Source organism: Dendropsophus ebraccatus, chromosome 7 (genome assembly GCF_027789765.1).
Source record: "Dendropsophus ebraccatus isolate aDenEbr1 chromosome 7, aDenEbr1.pat, whole genome shotgun sequence".
Classification (NCBI taxonomy): domain Eukaryota; kingdom Metazoa; phylum Chordata; class Amphibia; order Anura; family Hylidae; genus Dendropsophus; species Dendropsophus ebraccatus.
In genome coordinates, this window is record NC_091460.1 from 17,679,381 (window position 1) to 17,699,561 (window position 20,181).

Here is a 20,181-nt window from a genome sequence, read left to right on the forward strand (position 1 = left end):
CTGGGCTTTACTTTACTCATCCTATTAGTAAACTGTGAACCTAGGAAATAAATTGCCATATAATTTACAACTCTACTGCCCTGTAGTCCACAGATAGGTCCAATTCAATGATACAGAACAAATATTATTCAGAATAATTTGGATTTTCCATTGTGATATATTATCTTGTTGAGGGTTACCTATCTCTTCAAGATTACTCAGGGTGTAGTACATAGCATTGGCCACAAGATGGCACTCAATAGCCATTTACTGTGCCTGATGCCTATCTGCAGATGTTACTATATATCCAGAATTATAGTCGGGCAAAATATCTGGCCCTTTTTTATTCTATGAATTACTGGTTATATTGTACATAGTCCTCAAGGAGGCGCTGTTGTATTTTCACCAAAGTTGAATGATGTCTATTAAAACCATAGCAGTAGCCAGCCTCTCTTATTATTTAAATCTAAACTTTAAAAAAAAAAAAAACTTCTGATATAACATAATGGGGGTCCGGGTGCTGAGACACAACCAATGTCTAAAATGAATGGTTATAAGTGTTTACTGTTTTACCCTTTTGTTTCTGTTCAGCCTTCCTCGAAAAGCGAGCGCTGTACGGATTTGATGAAGTGGTTTTGTACATCAGAATACTGGCACAAAGGTTTGAAGATGTATATCATCAGTTATCTGTGTTATGTGGGGGAGGGGAATGAGAGAGAACATCAACAGTGGTATGAGTGGACACTCAGCTGAAGCAGTCATGCTCCGAACACGGCCCTACATAATAAATTAAACAATATACATTGTTGCCTACAGCAGAGGTGAGTGAGCATGCTCTATCAAGTGTAGTATTTACTCCAGTATTGGGCTACTTGATACTCCATACCCAAGTGAGTACTGCATGCTGCTGAGCAGCCTTAATACGTATACCTGTCACGATCGGACCTTACGAATCAGCAGAAAGATCCAGAAGGTTGGGTCTCCATGAATATCGAGACACAGTCAGATGATAATGCATCCATGGAGGCCCAACCTTCCGCATTAGCAGAGGATCTCTCCACTGATCCGGAAGGTCTGATTGTGACAGGAACACTTGGGGGTGGGGAGCAGGGAAATTATACTTACCCCTCCCTTTTCCATCTGTCTTCACTATCGCCGCTTAGCCAATCAGTGACTGCTGTGGTGTCCTGCTTCAGCGGCTGAGTGGTTGAGCGACAGTAGTGCGGTAAGTATAATTTCCCTGCTTCCCTACCCATCAACAGAGCACAGTCTAACCCCTAGAGGATAAAAGTGACTCTGTACCCACAATCTGACCCCCCAAAACCACTTGTACCGTTGGATAGCTGCTTTTAATCCAAGATCTGTCCTGGGGTCTGTTCGGCAGGTGATGCAGTTATTGTCCTAAAAACAACTTTTAAACTTGCAGCCCTGTGCCCAACGCCCGTGGCCTAGAATGTCTGTGCATTAGTCTGGCACAACCTCTCTGTCCCTCCTCCCCGCCCTCCTCATCATTAGTAATGCCCCAGGCAGATTTTCTACTATTCATCACCTGTGTCAGCACGGCACATGGGCTGGATAGTTAAGGCACCTGTGTAGTTTTCACTGCAGAGGAATAGGAAAAATGGTGAAGAGGGTGGGGAGGAGGGACAGAGAGGTGGTGCAAAGTTAGGGCACACACACTCTAGGCCACGGCCGTTGGGCACGGGGCTGCAAGTGTAAAAGTAGTTTTTTAGGACAATAACTGCATCACCTGATGAACGGACTGCAGGACAGATCTTGGATTAAAAGCAGCTATCCGAAGGTAGAAGAGGTTTGGGGGGGACAGATTGTGGGTACATGGGCAGTAAATTGAATTTGGAGTTTTTTGATGGCAGACGCCATTACAGTGGATCTTGTATGCTTTGATTCTAGGTAATGTTAATCATTCACTTCACATGTATCAATTCACAAGCGGTTGCTCCCTTATGCACAATAATATTAATGTCTATATATGCGATGCCTATTTTATAACACTTATCATACACGATTATACAATGTTATATGCCCTGATTCACTACATGAAGTTGTTTGTGTGATATTGCTGTAAGATTATTGTTAATGATGTGATATGAGTTGATGGATTGGTTTGCATTGGACACAATCACCTTGTATATTTAAGGAACGGGTTGGCACTAGTAGTTTCATGCTTGAGAAAGACTTGGTATAAGCTGAATCGTCACTTGCTGTGTAGAATAAAAATACACATTTTCTTGGAAATTCTGTCTCCTTGCACTGGATATACTTTGGATATACAGACGGATGGACGGTCCAGTCCGGTGAGGCGTGCACCTGATGATACAGCTTCCTTTTTCTTACTGTGCTGCTATATTTGAAGATTTCTACTCTACAGGGAAGGGCGGCTGAGCTGTATACATTGTAACGACACGTATCTGTTATCTTCTACGAGCTGCGGATTGCTTTGTCCTTTGGGCATCTTTACACTCTCCCGCTTTTACTTCATATGCTTGTCTTTAGGCAGTTTCTCCTGGTCTGAGCTGGCCTTCTGGAGGAGTGAGCTCCATCTAGTGGTAGGCGTGCGCCTGTTCACCTGCGTTTATAGCTCAGTCCACAGGTTCCTGTTACAAGCATTATCTATATTCTTATCCAGGGGCGTAACTAGAAATGGCTGGGACGCATAGCAAACTTCTGATTGCCCCCTTTGACTGACCACTACGCCATCAACACACCCAGCTCTACACAGGCTCTGTACTATATATACAGTAGATTACAGTGCAGTTATATTAAGTGATTCACAGGGGACGTCTTCTCTCATCAGAGTTCTTCCTTTTTATCGTCTTCCCCATCCTTCCTGGGCCATTATGAGAACTTCTCTGAGCCACAAGTCCACAGAATCTGCCAGACATATTAGGCTCCTCACTCTGGCACCATCCTCATCTCTACATACTACACCTCTGTATTGGCCCCTTTAAGCCCTCTTTTAGTGGGTAGCCCTGACTTTTTGCAGTATGTGTGTGTGTGTGTGTGTGTGTGTGTGTGTGTGTGTGTATATATATATTGTAGGGATCTTCCCGGGGGATGGTGTGTTTGGACACAGTTCACAGCAGACTTGGACTTGTAAAACAACAGCTTGGCGTTTATTTTCAGCATAAACAGTCCATAACAGAAATATAGCAACACTGTGCTTTAAGAACAAAACAAAAGGTCTTGCCCGTCTGGGCGCTAACTAACAAAAGCAGGTTACCTCTCTGACACTTCAGTCGGCAGTATTGCGGGGTGTGAACAGGCCCCAGCAGCGGCTGTCTTCCCAGCTCTCACCAAACAGCATGCAGGCTGTTCACTCCTGGCTGAGAGCTAGAGACCTGTACACTGAGCCCACCTTTTGCCTTCTCAGGCTGATTGGGATCAGAGCTCACCTGATCCCAAAACCCACACTGGATCGAGGGGGAGGGAATGGCAAGTCCCACTACCAAAACCTACCTGCCATTCCATGTAAGTCCAGGCCCGGCAATAATAAATAATAGCTCAGCAGCATAACACTGCTGAGCACAGATGCCTCCTGGACTCACCATCTCACACTATGTATCAACCTGGGTGAGATGTACATCCCCTCGAGCACTTTTCCCGTGACATGTCCACATATCCCCCCCCTCTTCTTCAGACCGGAGGGCTGAGCATTTTGTCCCCACAGACAGTGTACCCTAGATAGGGCGTCAGCATTTGCCTGTAATTTCCCTGGCCGGTGTTCCACCATGAAATTAAAGTTTTGGAGGGAAAGAAACCACCTAGTCACCCTTGCATTTTTCTCCTTGTTTAATTTCATCCATGTTAGGGGGGCATGGTCTGTCACCAACTTAAACCTCCTGCCTAGTAAGTAGTACTTCAGGGATTCTAGGGCCCACTTCACTGCCAGACATTCTCGCTCAACTATGGCGTAGTTTTTCTCGGCCGGGGATAGTTTCCTGCTTAAGTACATCACCGGGTGCTCCTCGCCATTCACGACCTGTGAGAGGACGGCACCTAACCCTGTGTTAGAGGCATCTGTCTGTACTAGAAACTCTCGCCTAAAGTCAGGGGTAACTAGCACAGGCTGTTGGCACAAGGCAGACTTAAGGCTTTGAAAAGCCTTCTCAGCCTCTGGAGTCCATGTCACCATTGCGGACTTCGCACCCTTTGTCAGGTCAGTTAGTGGGGCTGCAACTGAAGCAAAATTCGGCACAAACCTTCGGTAATAGCCCGTAATACCCAGGAAAGCTCTGACCTGTTTCTTTGTGAGGGGTTGAGGCCAATTCTGTATTGCCTCAATTTTATTTAGTTGTGGTTTCACTAACCCCCTCCCAATAATGTATCCCAAGTATTTGGCCTCCTCTAAGGCTAGTGCACACTTCTCTGCATTGATGGTTAACCCCGCATCACTTATGGCATCTAACACCGCCTGGACCTTACAGAGGTGACTTTCCCAATCCGGACTAAAAATGACCACATCATCGAGGTAGGCAGCGGAGTAATCACGATGTGGTCGCAGAATCAAGTCCATCAACCTCTGAAAAGTGGCAGGGGCTCCATGTAACCCGAATGGCATCACTACGTATTGGAAGAGCCCATCAGGGGTGGAGAATGCAGTCTTCTCTCTAGCCTTAGGAGTGAGTGGGATCTGCCAGTAGCCCTTAGTGAGATCGAGGGTAGTTATGTACCTGGCATTACCCATCCTTTCTATCAACTCATCTACCCTGGGCATGGGGTAGGCATCGAACTTGGAGATCTCATTTAACTTTCTAAAGTCATTACAGAACCTCCAAGTTCCATTGGGCTTTGGGATTAACACAATCGGGCTGGACCACTCGCTCTGGGACACCTCAATGACTCCTAGGTCAAGCATACGTTTTACCTCAGATGATACCGCCTCCCTCCGTGCTTCTGGTATCCTATAGGGCTTCAGGTTTACTCTGCTTCTAGGCTCAGTTTCAATATGATGACTAATGAGATGCGTACGCCCTGGTAGGTCAGAAAACTTGTCTTTATTTCTCTGCAGGAACTCCTTAGCTTCCTGCTTCTGGGATACTGATAGGGTGTCACCAATCCTGACCGGAGGGATTGGTGGTGACAGATGACCAACAGGCTTTGTCGCCACCAAGGATTCCCTGTCTTTCCAGGGCTTGATCAAGTTTATGTGATAAACTTGGAAAGGCTTCCTTCTACCTGGTTGGTGTACCTTGTAGTTGACCTCACTGATCTTCTCTACAATTTCATAGGGACCCTGCCACTTGGCTAAGAATTTGCTTTCTACCGTGGGAACAAGTATGAGTACCCGGTCACCTGGGCTAAAGGTCCTGATTCTTGCAGAACGATTGTAAATTCTGCTTTGGCCCTCTTGCGCCCTCTGGAGGTGTTCCCTTACTAGGGGCATTACAGTGGCTATACGGTCCTGCATTTGTGCTACATGCTCTATAACACTCTTGTATGGGGTGGACTCACTTTCCCATGTCTCTTTCGCTATATCCAACAAACCCCTAGGGTGACGACCATAGACTAATTCGAAGGGAGAGAACCCTGTGGACGCTTGGGGTACTTCCCTAATAGAAAACATCAGGTAAGGTAGTAAGTGATCCCAATCACGACCATCCTTTTCCACCACTTTTTTTAACATATGTTTCAGGGTTTTATTAAACCTCTCCACTAACCCGTCTGTCTGTGGGTGATATACAGAGGTACGTAGGTGTGAGATTTTAAACAGTTTGCATAGCTCTTTCATTACCTTTGACACAAATGGGGTACCTTGGTCAGTCAAGATTTCCTTGGGGATCCCCACCCTGGAAAACATATAAAACAATTCCCGTGCAATTGTTTTAGAGGTAGTGTTTCTTAGGGGTACAGCCTCAGGATAGCGGGTCGCGTAGTCCAACACCACTAGAATGTACTGGTGTCCCCTAGCCGACTTTACAATGGGACCCACCAAGTCCATTGCGATCCGGTCAAAAGGTACCTCTATGATGGGGAGTGGGACCAAAGGACTGCGAAAATGCGACACTGGAGCGCTAAGCTGACATGTGGGGCACGACTCACAGTATTTTTTTATGTCAGCATAAATCGCAGGCCAATAAAACCTCTGGAGGACTCTCTCCTGTGTTTTATCTGTCCCCAAGTGGCCCCCAAGGACATGATTATGGGCCATGTCGAGTACCTGACGCCGGTACGACTTAGGCACCAGAAGCTGTTCCACCACCTCATCATTAATCTTAGTGACTCTATAGAAGAGATCATTAGTCATAGAAAAATGTGGAAATTTTTTCTCAGCTTCTGGTTCCTGAGGTACCCCATTCATAACAGTGACCTGCTCTCTAGCATTTTTGAGAGTGGGGTCCTGTAATTGTGCAGTACCAAAATTATCCCTAGACACCTCTAAGTCTGGAACATTTTGCGCAGTGGGAGGAGCCTCTTCCTCCCCAGCCAGGACCTGCAAAGGAAAAGCATCATTTTCATCCTGTACATTTTTATCATTTACCGTGGGTAATGCAATAGACTTAGGGGTCTCCTCACTCCTTTCAGGGGATTGTTGTTTTCCCCATAGAGCCCAGAACAAAGGAAAATCACGCCCCAATATCACATTATGCATAAGATTTTTAACCACACCCACTTCATATTGTACAGCGCCTAGTTCAGTCCCGACATTAGCCCGTACTATAGGGTAAACCTTTGTATCACCATGTATGCATACCACACTCATATGTCTTGCTGGCACAAAGTCCCCAGTCACCAGGCTGGCATGCACCAAGGTGACAAGGCTTCCTGAGTCCAGCAACGCCTTAACAGGAAAGTCATTTACAGTAATGTTGCAGACTTGTGGTTCAGTCTCTAGTCCAGTGACTGCAACAAAAGACGGCTCCGCAAATAGCGACTGACGCCGGCTAGCGTCACACTCCATGGGCTCAGTGGTAAGAGGGCAATGGGCAGACACATGTCCCATCTCATGGCATCTCCAGCACTGGATAGGGCCTGGTCTCCTTGGCAGGGAGTCCTTTTTAGGGCCACTTAGCCACCGGGGACCACCACCAGTCTTTTGCCCCTGAGACGCCTCCTGAGCGCTCTTCCCTCTATCAGCACCCCTCCATACTCCCCCAATAGATGGAAGTCTCTTACCAGCTGACGGCACAGGTCTGGCACTCCGGGGAGGTGACGGTGCTGCAGGAACATCACGGAGGTAGTCCTCGGTCGCCTGGAACCTCTCCACAAGGCTGACAAGTTCGTCGGCACTCTTAGGGTCGCCTTGTCCCACCAAGCGTTGCAGATCAGCAGGAAGTGCGCGGAGGTAGCGATCCATCACGACCCTCTCTAGGATCTGTGCAGGAGTAGAGGTGTCTGGCTCCAACCACTTTCTTGCCAGATGAATCAGGTCATACATCTGGGACCTCGCTGACTTGTCCAGACTGTAGCTCCAGTTGCGGACTCTCCGGGCACGGACAGCAGCAGTAACTCCTAGTCGGGCGAGTATCTCTGCTTTTAGCCGAGGATAGTCCTTGACCTCTTGCTCACTGAGGTCATAGTAGGCCTTTTGAGGTTCGCCTGTTAAATAGGGAGCAATGACCTCTGCCCACTCAGGGGAGGGTAACTTTTCTCGCTCAGCCACACGCTCAAAGACAGTTAAATAGGCCTCAACATCGTCATCAGCAGTCATCTTTTGCAGCGCACGCTGCACAGCTCTTCTCACAGACAAAGTCTCTGGCGCGGCTGCTGCCACCAGCTGGGGATTAGCACCTGCAGATGCCTCTTGCTTCGCTATCAGGTGCTCAATAAGTCTCTGTTGTTGAGCCATCGCTCGTTCGTGGCGCAGATTAGCATCTGCCAGAGCCTGTTGTTGCTGCCGATTAGCCTGCTGGTGTGCAGCCAATGCCTGTTCATGGCGCAGGTTAGCAGCCTCCTGATCCTGCTTAGCGGCTGCCTGAGCCTGTTGTTGTGCGACCAACGCCTGTTGCTGTTGCAGACTCACTTGCATTAGCTGCTTCATCATTTCCTCCATGTTGCTTGACTGTTTTTGGAGTGAAGCAGCAGCCTTCACCCAGGACATACGCAGCTGTAGCCAAGTTGATGCACACCGTTGCCCCTAGCAACCGCTTTGCCCGCATCCTCCACCAATTGTAGGGATCTTCCCGGGGGATGGTGTGTTTGGACACAGTTCACAGCAGACTTGGACTTGTAAAACAACAGCTTGGCGTTTATTTTCAGCATAAACAGTCCATAACAGAAATATAGCAACACTGTGCTTTAAGAACAAAACAAAAGGTCTTGCCCGTCTGGGCGCTAACTAACAAAAGCAGGTTACCTCTCTGACACTTCAGTCGGCAGTATTGCGGGGTGTGAACAGGCCCCAGCAGCGGCTGTCTTCCCAGCTCTCACCAAACAGCATGCAGGCTGTTCACTCCTGGCTGAGAGCTAGAGACCTGTACACTGAGCCCACCTTTTGCCTTCTCAGGCTGATTGGGATCAGAGCTCACCTGATCCCAAAACCCACACTGGATCGAGGGGGAGGGAATGGCAAGTCCCACTACCAAAACCTACCTGCCATTCCATGTAAGTCCAGGCCCGGCAATAATAAATAATAGCTCAGCAGCATAACACTGCTGAGCACAGATGCCTCCTGGACTCACCATCTCACACTATGTATCAACCTGGGTGAGATGTACATCCCCTCGAGCACTTTTCCCGTGACATGTCCACAATATATATATATATATATATATATATATATATGTGTAGACACCTTATAGATGGCCCCTTGTTCCGTCCTTTATATAGATGTCCCAATGTGCATCTACTATAGTAGAGAGCCCCCCTCTGTGTAGTATTATAGTAGATGACAACCTCTGTGCATCCCCTATACCAGGGGTAGGGAACCTTGGCTCTCCAGCTGTTGGAAAATTACAATTATCATCATGTGTACACAGTCAAAGCTAAAGCTGTAGTTTTGCATCATCTGGAAATCCAAGGTTCCCTATCCCTGCCCTATAATATATGCCCCCTTATTGTAGTGCCCTTTATAGATGCCTTCTCTGTGTTGTCCTCGTTAAAGATGGCCCCCCATTATAAATGCTCCCGTGTTGCCCCCCTTACAAATGGCCCCCTTTTGTTATCCATCCCCCATATAGATAGCCCCCTTATTTTGTCCCTCCCCATATAGGTAGCCCCCAGTGTTGTCCCTCCCTCATATAGGTAGCCCCCAATGTTGTCCCTCCCTCATATAGGTAGCCCCCAGTGTTGTGCATCCCCATCCTCCATATAGCCCCCAGTGTTGTGCATCCCCATCCCCCATATAGCCCCCAGTGTTGTGCATCCCCGTCCCCCAGTGTTGTGCACCCCTATCCCCCATATAGCCCCCAGTGTTGTGCATCCATAGCCCCCATATAGCCCTAAGTGTTCCCCTCTGACTAAAATAAAAAAATAAAACACAACTCACCTAACCACACGCTTCCCGTTGCTGGTTTCCTCTTCTCTCTTCCCTTCTGGATGAGCATCTCGCTGCTGGGGTCCCAGGCAGCGCCATTACTGAGCTCAGTGTGCGTCGCAGCGGCTGGGACTTCCACTACAGGGAGTGACGCGCACACTGAGCTGAGTGGTGGCGCTGCACGGGACGTCAGCAGGGAGCTGCTCATCCGGCGGGGGGCGGACAGACACTCGGGAAGCCTATGGCTTCTCGCGCTGTCAATTAGAACACTGAACGCCTGGGAGGCCGCCGGGTGTTGTAGGCAGTCAGCGCGGCGGCGGTAGTTCCACCACTGGTCTTATCTGTCTCCTGTCTGACACTTTATGCGGATGTAGCCTCTTCATAGATGCAATCCTTTGGAGTAGTGTATTATCTTCCATCGGTAATAGTTTAACATTACTAAATCTTAAAACTATGGAAATGTAGATTGGAGCCAATAAAAGTTGCAAACTAGATTTTCCTTTAATAAATTAACAGGAAAGAAACAACGTTGTATAATAATATATTAATAATTAGTTTTTATGTGGATTAAATGTTTGTTTGCTTTGTCCTTTACTGTTCATTTCAGACTTTATCAAGATAATATAACATTTCGGTAAAAACATACAGCCCAATATTCCTCCCCCTGAGGCCAATATGGCGAATATCTCTACAGTGACCATGTGTTTCCCTGTACTGCTCAGATAGGCCGGGATGGCACAGATCCAGACACTGCAGAACACCAGCATGCTGAAGGTGATGTACTTGGCTTCATTGTAGATATCAGGTAATGTCCTCACCAGGAAAGCTAGAACAAAGCTCACCGCTGCCAGAAACCCCATATAACCCAACATGAGGTAAAAGGCCAAGACTGACCCTTCATTACACTGAATGATGATCTTCCCAGGATAATCCAGGTTATACTCCTGATATGGAGGAGACAGTGACAACCAGATAACTGCATTCAGGATCTGAATAGATGAACAGACCAACACTACAGTATAAGGAAGCTTAACCCCCACACACTTTCTCCAGGAGCTGTCAGGTCTGGTGGCCTTGAATGCTATGCAGACTATGATGGTCTTGGCCAGGACAGAAGACACGGCTACTGTGAAGAAGACCCCATAGAAGATTTGTCTCAGCATGCAGGTTATATCCACTGGGCGACCGATGAAGAAAAACACACAGAGTAAGCTGAACATGAGAGAGTTCAGGAGAATGAAGCTGAGGTTCCGGTTATTGGCTCTGACAATGGGAATGTTCCGGAATAATATAAATATCCCAATTATAAATACAGTTATAAGAGAGAGTAATATGGAGATGGTGGAAAAGACTAAAGCAACAACATCAGTCTCATAGGACAGGAACTCATAATCCCTCGGAACACATTGGTTTTTAGCCTTGTTGGGCCATTCATGGTCAGGACATCTCTCACAGTTATCACTGTCTGGGGAAAAAAAAACAGAAACTTTCTAAATGCATTCTCTATAACATATGAAAACACAAAGAACACTATCAATAGACATGATAAAATACAATAAAAGACTACAGAAATGCTAAAAAAATGACCCCAAATGACAAAAAATTAATAGCATCCGAGCACACGTATACTATTATTAGGCTGAACCCTATAATGGAGTGGAATAGTACCAAGTAGACCTAAGGAATGACTCCTCATCTGTCCCCCTACTAGTTCAACAGTGTCACACAAAGAGGTCTTACATAGCAATCCACTGGAGTTCTCCCCAACAGATTGACGCACCCATACTAGTGCTCAGAGCTAATCTGTCCCAATGTATGTTTCGCTATTTACACTTCCTCAGGGAACTTTTCCTACCATCTCACGTCTTCTTTTAAATACTAGCCTGTGGCCGGGGAAAAGGGGGCGGGGCTTTTTTAAGACTGGTGTGCGAGTACACCAGCCTTGACAAGTCTACCCCTCTGGTAATGCCGTAGGGATTTTGGGATCTATGATTCTCTCAATGCGCCACTTAATTTAAATAATAAAGTAAAGAACTATAATTCCTTACCCGTAGTGTTTGTAAATTCTCCTTCTGGACATGGGGAGCAGTCATAGCAGCAGATGTGATATCCTTCAGTGATAACCTTTCTGCTTCCTGCTTGACAGGGGTTATTACATCGACCTTTAGGCATCTAGAGATATAAAATATTTTCTTAGTGTCTTCTCATGTAAGGCCAGGTTCACACAACATAAGACACCGGTCGTTCTGTGACCCGGCCATGTCACAGAATGGCCAGTGTCAGTGAGGTTTATCCCACATCCCAATTGACCATTGAACACAATGGAGAGTGTGGCTGGAGCCGCACTCTCCATTGTGTGACCTGTCAGGCTTGTGCAGCTGCTATTAAATGAATAGCTGCCGCACAAAACTGACATGTCAGGTTTTGCTGCGGCCACTAGGGATCCCGGACGGAGTGAATGTGTATACACTCTAGCTGGGATCCCATTCATTTTCCATTGAAAGTATTTTTTTAATTAATCACGACCGTTGTTGCAAATTGCAACAACGGCTTTGATTAATTAAAAAAATATGTTGTGTAAACAGGGCCTAATACTGTATGTACTAGAGCAATATTTAGTATAGGTGATTTAGCGCTCTTATTGCTGTTATTGAGCCTCTGAGACATCCCTCCATGATGCATGGATGTTTCTTCTTCCCTCTACTTCGGGGGATGGGAACAGATCTGGGCCTATTGCCAGTGGTGCACACAGTACTACTGCCAATCCACTATGCCGTGAAATAGTGCTGGACTGAACAGACTGACACTGTACTGATAAATTACAGTGCCCTACTTTATGTGGCCTGTGGATGGAGAAGATGTTACATAGGCACTGGCTTTGCAAGGTGCTAAGTTTGCAGAAAGGAAAGAAACATCAGCAATGCAAGGAAGGGGTTACACTAAACACTGAGTCTTTGCTAAAGAAAAGTGTTCAGAGAGGGGGAGAATAGATACAGGAGTCTGCACTGTGTACATATAGTAACAGCACTGCAAGGAAGGGGTTACACAAAGCACTGAACTGCTGTGGCTTATAGGAGCTTATAGGAAAAGTTTGATTTACTTTTTAGGGGTAGTGTAGATCCACTGGTACAGAGGCGGGCTCACAGCTAACTAACATTAACTAACAGTTGTAAGAAATTCTGCAATAGGTTTTATTAGGCACAAAAAAGCCTCTTTCTGTACTCAAAAAGTTGTACTCTGTTTTTTTTTTAGTACAAACGGAAACTCTTTTGTTTAATAAAACCTATAAAATCACTTGTACTATTAATATTTATTGATTTCTGCATTGACATTTAATTGACAGTTACGCATTAACTAGTTGTACATACCATCCGTGTTGGTCTGAATGATCTGTAATATTACATATACATACCCTGTCCTGTCTCCATGTTATCTTAGTTGGTGAGACAGTCAGCTGATGTGGATGTGATGCATCAAATGTTCCAACAGGTTTCGCGGAATGAGAGCCACGTGATCCAGATATTTTGACTACCCAATTCATAATATACAGCGAAGGTAACGCTTCTTTTCTCTTATTGTAAAACAAATTCAAACCTAGGAGGTTACGGTCTTTAACGCTGCCTAGGCGGGCCGCTGCCTTCCAAAGGAAAACAAGGATGGTCATACGAGGCCAAGAACATGGAATGAAAGTTTTTAACCCCTAGACGACCTAGGACGTATCTGTATGCCCTGGCCGCCTGTCACCAGACAACCCTGGGCGTACAGGTACGTCCTTGGTGTATATCCCGCTATGGAGCGTCCTCCAGAGCGGAGCGCGCTTCATAGGTGGGGGCCGGCTGCAATTAGCAGCCGGGCCCTCACCGTTAATGATAGGCTGCACCGATCGCGCTGCAGCCTGTCATTAACTCTTTAAATGCTGAGTGTTTAAGTGTAAGTGACAGGAACAGCTCCTATCACTTACCGATTGGGACCCCCGCAGTTACACCCCCGCAGTCCCGATCACTGTGTCGGACTGCCGGAGGTCTCTTACCATCCTCCGTGCGGTCATTGAGTCTTCCACAGGCAGGCTCAATCAGCAGAATGCCTATAAGGCCTTATGCACACGTTCAGTATTTTTTTCTGGTCCTGAAACAACCCGTGAGAAATTGCGGATTGGACATCCGTATTCCATCCGTATTTCATCCGTATTTCCGTAATTCCATTTTTTTACTACTCATTGCTTTTCAATGTACTTCATCCGGATTTTTTTGCGGAAATACGGATGCCAACATGTTACAATCCGTAAACAATCCGTAACCAATTGATTTCAATGAGAGGATCCGCAAAAAAAAATGGATCCACACCTGGTCCGCACTAGGACATGTCCTTTTTTTTTTTACGGATTGATTTTCATCCATTTCTGCTACTGATCGTGTGAATAGCCCAATAGACTTCAATGTGCACTAACTCGGATACGGAAATACGGATCCGTAAATTACGGAACGTGTGAATGCTATGCCAATGGCAATCTAATGATTGCATGCAAAATGTCCCCAGGGAGACTTAAAATGTGTAAAAAAAAAACAAAGTAAAAATGTGTTTTAAAGTACCCCAAAGCCCCTCTCCCAATAAAGATTAAAATCACCCCCTATCCATTTATATAAATAAAACATAAAAAATAATTAAATAAATAAACATATAATATACTGTAGCATGCGTAATTGTCTGATCTATTAAAATATAACAATTATCATCCCGTACGGTGAACAGCGTAAACGAAAGGAGGGGGAAAAATGGCAGGATTACTTATTTTTTGTTACATTATATATAAAAAAAATTCATAAAAAGTGATCAAAATGCCAGATCTACACAAATATGGTATTAATAAAAACTAGAGATGGCGCAAATAAATGACACCCGATACTGTCCCATAGGTGAAAAAACTAAAACCGTTATAAGCGTCACAATAGGCCCATTTTAATTTATAATTTTTAAAAAAAGGATTTCATTTTACCACTAATTAAAAAAAAAAAAAGGGATTTCATAAAATCTATCTATCTATATATATAACATTAGAGAATCTGTGTAACCTGCATATGGATGTGTTCGGACTGACCTATAGAATAATAGTATCATGTCGCTTTTACCATATAGTGCATTACGTAGATACAGGAAGCCCCCAAACGTTACCATATTGCATTCTTTTTTCCAATTTCACCAGTTTATATTTTCATAAATAATAATTTTGGGTTTCATCATACATGTTGGATAGAATAAAAGACGCCATTAGGGTACAAACCCACTTGCCAGATCTGCAGCGAGTCTCCTTGCTGCGTTTTTGCAGCGAGACTCGCTGCAGATCCCAGCCCTATACTTTCATTAGCAGAGAAACTCGCAGCAGGGATGTACATTTTGTCTGCAGCCCTCCCCATTAACCCCCTAGCCGCCGGACATTATACATTACCGGGTCCCCGTTCCTGCTTGCTTCGGGGCTCCCGGTGTCTTCACGGCCCGCCCGGCCAATCAGTGCACTGCGGCGGGGCAGCACACTGATTGGCCGGGCAGAACGTGCCGGGAGCCGCCGAAGCAAGCAGGAGCGGGGACCTGGTAATGTATATCCTGCCGGCCCCCCCTGCAGCCCCGATTGCCCCCGGCCGCATGATCGCCCCCCGCACCCCCCGGCCGTACGATAGCCCCCCGCAGCCCCGATCGCCCCCAGCCCCCGGCCGCATGATCGCCCCCCGCACCCCCCGGCCGTACGATAGCCCCCCGCAGCCCCGATCGCCCCCGGCCGCACGATGGCCCCCCGCAGCCCATGCGGCCGGGGGCTGCGGGGGGCGATCGTGCGGCTGGGGGGAGCGGGGGGCGATCATGCGGCCGGGGGCTGTGGGCGATCGGGGCTGCGGGGGGCTATCGTACGGCCGGGGGGTGTGGGGGGCGATCATGCGGCCGGGGGGTGCGCGGGGCGATCATGCGGCCGGGGTCGATCGGGGCTGCAGGGGGGGCGGGCAGGATATACATTACCAGGTCCCCGCTCCTGCTTGCTTCGGCGGCTCCCGGCACGTTCCGCCCGGCCAATCAGTGCGCTGCCCCGACGCAGCACACTGATTGGCCGGGCGGGCCGTGAAGACACCACCCCAAAGCAAGCAGGAACGGGGACCCGGTAATGTATAATGTCCGGCGGCTAGGGGGTTAATGGGGAGGGCTGCAGACAAAATCGCAGCAGGGATGTAAATCCCTGCTGCGAGTTTCTCTGCTAATGAAAGTATAGGGCCGGGATCTGCAGCGAGTCTCCCTGCAAAAACGCAGCAAGGAGACTCGCTGCAGATCCGGCAAGTGGGTTTGTACCCTTACACAGTACAACTATTCCTGTAACAAACAAGCCCTCACATGGCCCTGTAGATAGAAAACTGAAAGTGCTGGAGCTCTTAGAAGGAGAGGAGGAAAAAACGAAAGCACAAAAATGAAAATTGGCGCAACCCACTGCGTCATTTTAGGTTTGGTCCTCAAAGGGTTAATACAGACAGCCATGTCTAGCTCCTATACTTACAAGAATCATTGAATAATTGATCCCAATAGCATAACAAGACTCTTATAGAGCGCAGGGCAAATGTTTGAACTTCTGCCCTCCCACTAAACCCAAAATATGCTGTCTCAAACGGTATCATTCATATTTATAACTTATCCCCATTAACCCCTTCTTGACCCGGCACAAAACGGTCTAAATTTCCCCATCTACAGGGCCAGGTGAGGACTTGTATGACGGAACCCAAGAATATTATTTATGGGGTGAAATTGGAAATTTTGTAACTATTGGGGGAGGGGGGGTTCCCGTGTCTACATAATATGATTGTTCTTTATTAATTTTTTTTCCTAACAAATATATTTAGAAAAATCAGCAATCCAAGTGTTTTTTGTTTTTTTTCCCCACTTTTCATTTAGGCTGTTCACTCTGCGTGAACAATATGGCTATATTTTTATAGATCGGATAATTCTGCATGCTACGATATGTGATATGTTTATTTCCTTTGTTTTTTTATTATTTTTATTTGTATAATGGGAAAGGGGGTAATATAAGTGTTTTTTGGGGCATTCTTATTAGTGTTTTTTTTTTTTTATACACATTTTGTATTGCTTATATAAGCAGCATTGGCAGCATTCATCAGTATTATCGGCGATCTGTACATAGAGTCTGTCTGAGAGCAGACTTTATCTACAAATCGAAGATCTGACAGGACGAAGGTCAGTGGTTAACCCCTGCCTGCCAGCACAAGTGATCGGGCCCCCTGCAGCCATGCTGCAGAGGTCCCAATCAGTAAGTGACAGGTCCTTGTCCTGTCACACCTTAAACACCCGATCACTATGCATCCCAGTGTTTAAGGGGGTTAATAACAGGTAGCTGCTTGACCGCGGCTGCCTGTCATTCCTGCGTCTAGGGACAGTAATGTGTGCAGGGCCAATCTCATTGAAACATCCCTGCACACATTAAAACCCCCTCACAGTCAGGAATGTCTATATACGTTGTGTGCAGCAGGAACGTATATATATATATATATATATATATATATATATATATATATATGTATATGTATATATATATATATATATATATATATATATATATATATATATGGCTGATGTGAGGGGCCCTATTGTAACGCTTATAACTGTTTTATTTTTTCACCTACATTGCTGTATGGGATGGCATTTTTTTTGCACCATGATCTCTAGTTGTTATTAATACCATATTTGTGTAGGTGGGACCTTTTGATCACTCTTTATTATATATATATATATATATATATATATATATATATATATATAAATGTAACAAAAAATCAGCAATGATGTAATTTTTCTCCCTCTTTTTGAACACTATTGTTATACTTAAATAGATTGGACAATTATACACGCTACAATATATGATCTGTTCATTTAATTATTTTTTTTCTTCACTTTTTAGCGCCCCCCCCCCCCCCCCCCCTTAGGAACTATTACATGCAATCATTAGATTGCATATACTGATTAATCCAATGCCATCTCTACCGATTACTACTATTAGGATATTTCCCGCTCACCTTGTACCTGTAGTCATAGGTTATTGCATCATTGCGATCTTCTTTTTTATTAAGAATTGAATTCAGATCATGGAACACGTACGCCATTATTCGGACTGCCATTAACACTTGGTAAGGAGTCGTGTCAGTAGGAAAGTAGAAATGGTTTACGAAGCGCTCCTCTCCCGAACAGTTATGAAGAGTTAGTTTATAGACCTCTGAAATCAGAACGTTCTTTACTTCATTCTTTGAGAAGCAATGAAACACTAGCATCCAAATCTCTTCTAGTATCATGTCGAAAGGTCGATCGGATAATTGTACTGCACGAAAATACTTCAGCATTTTAGGGATATTGAACATATGGGTTGTAAAGACTAAACTGCAGTTAGCAGGGGCATCGTCTTCATTGTAATGTGCAAGCTCCTCGGGGAAGGACCACGACTTTAGAAATATAAGCGTCTTCTTTTTTAGAACATGAGCTGAATTTAATAGGAACTTGATGTAATTCAGACTGTAGGAACCACAGATGATAAAAACATCAGTAGAATAAATCTTCAACTCCAAAGAAGGAATATATTTGACCGGTACCTGAACGTGGAATTCCAGAAAAGAGTTTTCTTAGTTCTTGTAGCTCTCGTTGTCCACTGTCATCATCTGATGTGATGATCCCGCCCCAGTTCCACTGGAATCTTTTCAATAGGGCCACCAATGCTTCATAGTACATCGTGTCATCAAGAACTGTTTGGTAGAAGTATGGATAAAGCCTTTTGTCTCTCAGAACAGGATCTGTGGCTCCATAACTGATCTAGGAGAGACAAAATGGTTGTTAAAGTGTTAATCTCAAATGTACACACCTCCTCCCCGCCTCGCTGCCCCACGCTCATCAGGCAAGCAGGGGATACGGCTGGGGAACGTCAGGGAAAAGTGGCAAAGTTGTGCCTTCTCCCTGGCATACCCCAGTTGTGCAGCTCTAAATGTCACTGTCGTTAAAATATTTTTTTTGCAGAAATCAATAGTCCAGACGATTTTAAGAAACTTTGTAATTGGGTTTATACGGCAAATATGCCATTATCTGTATTTAAAAAGCCTTTTCCCAGCCCCCCCCCCCCATCTCTCCTTTTTGTCATCCACTGCTCATTATCAGGAAATCTTGACTGTTTTTCATCAGTTGGATCCTGTCTGTGCTATGGAGAGGTGAGGGGGGAGGAGGAAGGAGGGTGATTAGTTGGCAGCAGAGAACAGAGAACAAAGGTTTACACAGCAGGGAGCCGCTGAAAGCCCCTATTCAGAGGTCAGAGAGCTCAGTGCTGAGGTCAGAGGAGAGAGCCTGGTGATGTAGCTGTAAATTAACTCTTTGTTGTCCTGTTTTAGTGCCTCATCTCCCTCCACCCCTCCCCTCTTCATAGAGAACAATGAAGACAGGGGGGAGAGCTTCAAACTGCTTTTTCATGAAAAAATTACAATTTTTCGGCTGATAAACCCAATTACAAAGTTTCTTAAAATCGCCTGTACTATTAATTTCTGCAAAAAATTTAACGACAGTGACACTTTAAGTGTCATATATAGGTGGTTTCGAGCTTCAGCTGCATGCCTCCTCCCCCTTCTGTTATGCCGTGCATGTTTGACATAAAGGGTTCTGCTGCCAGTGTGGAGCACTGTATCTCAATCAGTCAAAGAAGGGGAGAGGAGGCAGCTTGGCACCACCTCTATGGCACTTCAGCTGGTAAAAAAAAAATGAAAATTTTTGGAGTTTTTAAACAAACGTCTTGTCACTTACATCTTTCTGGCATCAATCTCCTGTACACTGTCAATATACTGTAAATGAAAATATTTAAAGAATATTTAATGCTTGTTGCCTAAAGTGCTCTGCAATCCTGCAGAGTAGAGAATGTGAACTTTTTTCCTGGTGGCCATGACTGTTCTTGCCGGTCATGAAGAGCGGCTAGTCATGATGGTGCACGTTCTCCAACTCAGACAGTGGTCAATGACATCCCTACACTCAGGCTGTCAATAAACCTAAGTGGCAGGAGGGACTGCGACATCATGACCATAATCGCTCTATGTGAAAGGGGGGAAAAAATCATGCCCCCATGGGGTTCATTTTCTCTACTCTGCAGGGTTGCATAGCGCTTAGGAAACAGGATTTTTGAGACCTTGGTGACCTAACGGGTTGTCTTAAACCAGTTCCTGGAGAATAATACACTCACGTGTGTATATCCATATACGCCTAACAGCTGGGCCATAGGAATGGAAGTGGCAGAACGTAAATCTCCAATAAATCCGGCCACCGCATCCTTCTCCATACAGGAATAGTTTGGAGCTGTTACTGTGTGTCCAGACAGGATCTGCAGAACATCTTTTATTGCTTTATTCTCATTTCCACAGGAGTCATATATGTGATATCCCAGAGTGATGTTAGGCAGAATATTTGTAAGATTGTTAATTTGTTCAATTGCAAACAGAAAAGCCAATAGATGGACGTATTCTCTGCGATGAACACTATGGAAATTGTTTGGAAAAATTAGGTAATTACACGTTTTTACAGGATATTATTAAGAAACTCTAAAAGACATCATAAATATGACCTAATGCTCGACAGTTCGATCGAGTATCAAATCCTATTGACGTCAAAGGAAGATGCATGCTTGCTTCTTGGAAACCTAAATTCGACCACTTGGAGGTCATCAAGTCGATAATGACCCCTCAGAAAACAATGCAAACATCTCTGGAATG

At 45.5% G+C, this 20,181-nt stretch overlaps 1 protein-coding gene across 1 annotated transcript; it reads right to left on the reverse strand.

Annotated features, from left to right (window-relative positions):
• Positions 1–9,963: 9,963 nt before the first annotated feature.
• LOC138796470 (vomeronasal type-2 receptor 26-like) lies at positions 9,964–19,490 on the reverse strand. Its single transcript, XM_069976075.1, has 5 exons — positions 19,446–19,490; positions 18,037–18,253; positions 17,470–17,927; positions 11,461–11,584; positions 9,964–10,877 (listed from the first exon to the last, which is right to left on the reverse strand). The coding sequence occupies exons 1-5, from the start codon at positions 19,488–19,490 to the stop codon at positions 9,964–9,966; spliced, it is 1,758 nt and encodes a 585-aa protein (XP_069832176.1).
• Between the last annotated feature and the right edge of the window lie 691 nt (positions 19,491–20,181).